Source organism: Misgurnus anguillicaudatus, unplaced genomic scaffold (genome assembly GCF_027580225.2).
Source record: "Misgurnus anguillicaudatus unplaced genomic scaffold, ASM2758022v2 HiC_scaffold_28, whole genome shotgun sequence".
In the NCBI taxonomy this organism is placed as follows: Eukaryota; Metazoa; Chordata; class Actinopteri; order Cypriniformes; family Cobitidae; genus Misgurnus; species Misgurnus anguillicaudatus.
Window position 1 is genome coordinate 2,829,206 of NW_027395278.1, and position 6,902 is coordinate 2,836,107.

Genomic DNA, 6,902 nt, shown 5'->3' on the forward strand with positions numbered 1-6,902 from the left:
GATGATGAGTCTCTCTATAATTTAGCATTGGGGTTGAAATGATAGATGAAAATCTATCTTTTAGCAGCATTACTGGCCGAACACTTCTTCTCTGCATTATTGCAATGTTTACACCATTATTGGTGTTACTAAAATTGTAATAGTATTTAACAAGACATGAAACAATTAATGACAATGCATCAAAACATCCAAAACTTCACACAGAATGACACTCCAAATCAGTAATTTTCTCAAAAATATGGGTTTTTATTGGCTTTAACTGCAATCAGTCATTACAAAAGAGAGATCAACCTTATATAAACGCATAGAAATTACTGTAGTGAACAGCAATAGCTGTTTTATAAAAAAAATACATTCAACTCTTAAGATACTTTCTTTGTGTCTATACTGTTAACCGACTTGGACAAGCATTGCTTACACCACTAAGGATACAAGCAGAAGAGCATTGCAGCTTTTTTTAAGGCAAAGAATATTTGCTCATGGAATGTGTAGAGGCACTTTATATATACACACATTGGAAGCTCTTCAATCCAAAACACAGAACTTCAAACCCATAAGATCACAATTATTGCCTGCAATTCGTCATATCCACTATATAACTGAAGAAACTGCTTTAACACTGGAGGTTTATTACCTGCAACATCAAACCTTAAACTTTGTAACAAACAAATCACAACAATAAAAATGCACTTCATGGTGGTATTTAAAATGTGCGAATGTTTTAAGGCCACGAAAGTCCCTGCATTTCAGGTCAACTCAAATTTATCGAAAAAAAAATTGTGCAGCTAATTTCTTCCCCTGTGGCATTAAACATACGATTTTAAATCAAATGTATTGGCAATCCAAGTTTGTTTATTACAAAACATAATCGGTTCAGTACTTCAGAACGTGCCATTCGTGGGGACTAGGCTTGCCTCAAGTTAAAAAATAAAAAAGGTATGGGGAAGGATGTTTTTTTTAAATAACTGTATTTATGCTTTTGTAGGCTCAAATATTAAGGAATGATTGTATAGTAGTACTGATTTTGCAGTCAAATATTTGGGACAAGGAAATGACAATAAATCTACAATAAATAAATCAAATGCAGAGATTTTTTTTGTTTTTGCTTTAAATTAATTTTCTTTTAAGTGTAGTTGCCAACAAAACTCATTGTAGTACAATATATTAAACTGTGAAAAAGAAAGCTGACAAGTCTTCACAATCTTAAGATTAATACAGAAGATCATAATTTAACATAAAAGAAAATATATTCTATCGTTTCATTATCAAGATAAATACAAACAAAATTAACAAAAAATGCATATGATCACCAATAAATATGTTTTTGATAAGTTAAATAAGCAGTGACAAGCGAAACCTTTTGTTCTCAAAAGGTTTTCAAACAATAACAATAATAACCATAATAATATTAATAATAATAATAATAATAATAATAATAATAATAACAATGACCATAATAAAAAATAGGAAAACCAAGAGGTGGATAAGATGTGATGAAATTACAAAGTGCTCCTGCGAGCGGAATCTACGGAAAAAGCGTGCTTGCACGAAGAACTAAAGTGAAGCTGCAGGAGGCTGAACTGCATCCTGGGAATGATGGAATTCCCCCTCTGCTTGCTAATGGCCCGAGGGGAGGCAGCGTATTGAGGTGGGCAGAAGAAAGAGTTTGTCTCAAATGTTTAATAACAAGATTCCCTTCCCAACAAACGTTAAGTAACCAGCAACTAACGGGAAATGGGTGGCAATGACAAAAACAACAAAAAAAAACAAACAAAAAAACGTAAAGAATTGTTCAGTTTTGAGTGGTGACGTCTCCCATCTCAGGGTTTTGTGCTGGCTGGCTTTATGAGAAACATGGAGCACATAGCACCCGATTAACAAACTAATACGTGCCTGAAATATTCCAGATCTCCGGTCTCATTCAACCCAAATGAGAAAGTCCTTCCTGCAGTGAATCTGCAGTTTAAAAGGAGGGAGAGCACATCCACTCAAAACAAGAGCTACATAATCAGGCCACAAGGAACAAAAATATAAAGAAAAAATTAAACAGTGGTCCGTTCACCCCAACACTCAAGACCATGCACCTGTCTTTTGTCACTATTCATTACACTCATTTACCTTTAAGCCGGTCTAAAAAAAGACAGTTGTGAAAAGTCTAAGCATGACACTCGTGAACTTTAGTTAGTTATGAAACAGCGTCCTTGAGAAAAGTGGTAATTTTCAAAGCGGGGGGGGAAGCGCGCAGATCTCTGCCTTAACTGTGCCGCTGGCTTTGCTACACTTAGCACCTGGCACAACAGTCTCATACCTCTCACGATTAGCGTTTGGCTAATCCGCTTCCTACTCTGCATGTTTGGCACAGTCACACCGAGAACATAACGGGGGCTCCATGACCAAGCCCCTGAAAACAGAACAGTGTTGAGGCTGAGAGAGTTTTAGCTTGTTCTGGTTAAAATGACTATTCAAAAAGAGACAGATCCCTTAATTCGCTGCATTGAGACACAGAGGCGATACAAGGAAGGAAGTCTACGGCGTCTAGAAGGCCAGAGAAACGGCGAGAGGTAGAGGGAGTGCTAGCGTCTCATCCTCTCTGCCCAAGACTGCTGCATGCAGTGGAAAGGGAAATGGGGGTCTGGCTCAGTGTGCTTTAGTCATCAGAGATGGAAAGCCTGCTGAAGATGGGCAATCGGCGGGTGGTGTCGAGGACAGGCGATTCGGAGCCGCTCGTACTTCCACCCGAGCTGCTCTGATAGCCCTCTTGGTCAGAGAGAGAGTCTGGTTGGCTGGATGGAGACTCAAAAAGTTGGGGAGATTCTGACATGGCTCGAAAGTAGAAAGAGGTTGTGGTTGGGGAAGATGGTGCCTGGGTGGAGGGGTCAGAGCAAGATATGGGCACGCTGCCCAGGCCGGGGCTAAAGAGGTTGGCCAGCTCCTGGCTGGAATACGTGAAGGGGTTGCTGCTGGGCCACTCGAGCAGCTCGTCGGGGGAAAACATGGGTGGAGGGGTGACGGAGGTCGGGCTGTCCCTTAAGCCTCCAGAGCTGGGGAAGCCCGCAAAACTGTAGCTGTGTTGCAGCCGTGGCCTTTCCATCTTATTGGAGGTGGAAAGGGGGGACGGGGTAGGCGGTGGTCCACGGCGCTCCTCCGCATTGTGAATGAAGTGGCACCGCGGGCCGTAGGGACAGAAGCCGATGGTGTGGAATGTGCGGCAAAGCTCCGTCTTGTACTTGGGATGGCGGCTCAGGCTTCGCAACTCGTGAATGCCATGGGCAAACTGGCACTTGTCACCGTACTTACAGGCACCGTTCTCCTCGAAAGGCCTGCATAACTCGGTCTTGTAGCGACTCGAGTTGACCTGACTGTTGGGGCCTCCAGGGCCCGAACACTTCTGCAGCAGGCGATCCCCCGTCTCGGAGAAAGAGCGGTCTCGAAGTCGGTTCTCTTTGTTGCTACTGCCGGTGTTTCCCGTCCCTAAACCGAGCAGGGACTGATCTGCTTTAGCAAAGTTCAAGAACTGGTTTTGGTTGAGTTTGGTGCTGGCCGAAGTAATAGAGTGCCGGCGCTGATAAACCCCACCTGTGGAGGGTGTCCCTACTGCCTTCCTGTCCAGCAGGCTCCCAGTGGGGTTGGAGATGGACAGATTTGCCCCCGTGCAAGGGACAGAGACAGGGTGTGGAGTACTGAGGATGTTATTATTATAGTTCAGCATTTTGTTCTACAAAAGAAGAGAATGGAAGACGAAAATTAGGAAAATTGAGTCAAGCTTTTGAATTCCACACAAACAAACATCTTTATTACATGTGGGCCAGAGACATGCTCGAATGTCTTCGTACGGTTGCGCTTGCTTGAAGTTAAAACCTTGACTTAATACAGACCCATACAACTGCAAGTTTGGCACAATGCCCACTAAAGGAATGCTTGACTACTGTACATGTCAGACATGAGTAAACCCAACAACACTCGGTCTGGGACGGTATCAGAAGTGAAATCACAGTCTGGTTACATTAAAAACAGAACTACTGATGCACGTCTAAATTTTTCCATGAGAAAATATAATCCTTAATGTACAGGGTAGAAACATAACCATAGACAGGTTTACTGTTGTAACCACCATGTACATTAAGGAAAACATGTATTCATAACAGTGACTCATCAACAAGGGTCGAACACTTGTGAAATATACAAGTTGACACTTAAGAGAATCAGAATGAGGATCAGATTATCAAGTTTGGTTTCATCTATTTATTATTAAACTGACACTTTTTTTAAGTACACCACAGTCAAATTTCATTACCAGGCAGTGAGATGATTACAGTACATAGTGTGTCCATTACAAGAGTTTTATGGGTTTGGTATAAAGACATTTGGTTATAAAAAGGTCAGATCTTTGTAACAAATTCTTGTTTCACGCAACAAAAACTCATTAACTTTTGACAAACTATGTTCAGACTACAGTTATGGATTAACCACTGAGGATATAAACTCATATTTTAGTTTAGCTCGATTTTAAGTCACTCCTCCAAGTCAAAGTTTACAATGAAATCACGAGGCTTAAATATAAAACGCTGCGCCATTCATATAAAAGTTTATACACCCAAACAATTTAGTACAGTTTGCCTTATGGGGCGGCAAAACCGGTTGCTCCAATTTCACACGATAAACAATTTGAAACAGACATTGTTGTGAAGTCACAGCAACAGATTTAACAGAGCAAGCCCAGCAGGGAATTTCACTGGATGCATGGCCGCAAACAGCAGTAAGTTAGGTCTGTATTGCTAAACTTTAACCAAAACTATTCCGGTTGGCAGAGTGGCGATTAAAGCAAACTGTCGTTTTTGTTATTTAATACGAGCGCAAATGTCGATTCAAACGTAAAAACAACGCAGGAACGTCAGATAAAACTTAAAAACAAGGCTTTATCGTCTACATTCCACCAGACAAACTGACCATATTGAAACTTTTTCACGTACCTTGTTGTTGATGATCGCTTCGCTATAGTCGAAGAAAGGCGACACCACGGCTGTGGTCATCTTCCGATCGAGTATAAGTCAAACTTAGCGAGAGGAATCGGATGTCTTAAATTGTCACAAGTTGTGTAAACTTTAGTTGCCCTAATAGAGAACCCCCTCTGTCCTGCTCCGCAGCGACGCAATGGCTTTTTAACACACCCGCAGGAGGGGCTAGAAAGAACGCTATACGGGGCGTTCCTCTCCCTGCCGAATCGCTTTGGCGTGTTCATATTCACGCAGAGCTGTGCAGACGGTTCGACGTGTGACATCATAGCACCGCAATAGCGAACGAGTCCCTCTCGCGGTGTTTTGATGTCATACGCCGATTCGGTCTGCGCAGCTCCGCATGAAGTCGAACGCGCCTGAAGTTTCCCTCAACTTCTGTCTCTCTTTAGAGTACAACGCAGCAAGCAGCCATACAATAATAAACAAGGAAGCTCATGTTTAGTTGTTTGCTTTGTTTTGTGTGAATCTAAATAAACTTTTTATTAGCAATGTAATAGCACAACATTGTGGGTGCCATATATGATTTTCATAGTTGGAATCCATTTTCTTATTTTTACATGCATTGATTCCATTTGTGCAACAGATGGCAAAAGTCGGTGTTCTGTTTAGGAAATGTTTTTTTAAAAATTATATACTATTTTTGTTTTTAATATAGTATGTATATTCCAAAACGAGTTGTTTTTATTGTAATTACGATTACTTAGATAAGAAGTGAGGGGGTTCCCGTTTCTTTATATTGGCATTATTTTAATTCAAAACAACGTAACGGCTTTGTTTAATTTTATACCAAACTGATATTTGCTCACCAATATTTGCACACCTGCTTGTTATTAATGTACACGTTTTATGTCTTAAATCTGACCCGTGGGACTTTCCGGTGAGTTGCTGGAACATTTAACCCTTTGCTGACCAAAAAAAAAAAAAAAACACACAAGAAGCTTTTCCTGCAATTCCACTAACATTACACACACACACAAATCCACGGATGCACGCGCGCACGTACTGTCAGCCATAATATATATATATATTTTTTTTTGAGAATTCATCTATTAATTCTACACTTGTATTGTGTTAAATTTAAAGTCATAGGTTTAAACTATAGTTTACATTGACATAGTTTAATTTTATGTTGCCTTAATCGTGATGTCATTTGTAGTGGACATACCAAAAAAAAGTTTGAGAACAATTAATATCAATAATTTTTGCAGAATAATAAAAAAGAAAAAAATCAGGCCTAAGTGGGTAAAGATGTTTTTTAGTTGTATAATTGTGACACCCCCACCCAAAAACAATTAATGACAGGGCAAGAACTGCCCTTTTCATCTTTAATGCCATTCTGCATTTTAGATGTAGAACAGGACCTCAAAAAGTTTTCCCTAAACGTTGGAGGAGGGGTATAAGGTGTGGAAGATTTCCATGGGATGCTTGTTACTTGTTAAATCGCCCTGCGGCCCTGGGCTGTGTATGGGGTGGAGGAGGACAGTAGGGAGGTTGGGATCATAACATCCCCCATCTCATCACCACCTCTCAGCCAGAGGTGGAAGTTTTAATGCTTTAATAGTGCACACAATATAAAAAGTGTAAAGAAGGCCAAACTGAAGGTTGATGGGAGGGATACATGTAACTTCTCAAACTTTTCTCAGCTTTTCTGATAGCAGTTACTTTATTCATATTTTGATAATGTGGAAAAATAAAGGAATGAGAGTTATATATAACATAACTCACTTTTCACTTATAGGCTATATAAAGTCCGGAAATATGTCTACTTCATCTTAAGCCCAAAACTCCAAACCAACAATAATTTATCTACATTGGTTATGTGGTTACATAGCATCACAAATATAAATACAAATGTATTTTGATAATGTTTATGTCACTGTTTATGCA

The 6,902-nt window shown here is 40.2% G+C and overlaps 1 protein-coding gene across 1 annotated transcript; it reads right to left on the reverse strand.

Annotated features, from left to right (window-relative positions):
• Positions 1-222: 222 nt before the first annotated feature.
• On the reverse strand, positions 223-5,179 carry LOC141362613 (mRNA decay activator protein ZFP36L1-like). The gene is made up of 2 exons (XM_073864918.1): positions 4,971-5,179; positions 223-3,715 (listed from the first exon to the last, which is right to left on the reverse strand). The coding sequence occupies exons 1-2, from the start codon at positions 5,028-5,030 to the stop codon at positions 2,648-2,650; spliced, it is 1,128 nt and encodes a 375-aa protein (XP_073721019.1). The 5' UTR covers positions 5,031-5,179; the 3' UTR covers positions 223-2,647.
• Between the last annotated feature and the right edge of the window lie 1,723 nt (positions 5,180-6,902).

Excerpts from the sequence above, each read along its gene's own strand:
- LOC141362613 (XM_073864918.1), bottom strand. The coding sequence starts at position 5,030 with ATGACCACAGCCGTGGTGTCGCCTTTCTTCGACTATAGCGAAGCGATC. Across the intron at positions 3,716-4,970 it reads AAGCGATCATCAACAACAAG|AACAAAATGCTGAACTATAA; the intron begins GTACGTGAAAAA and ends CTTCTTTTGTAG.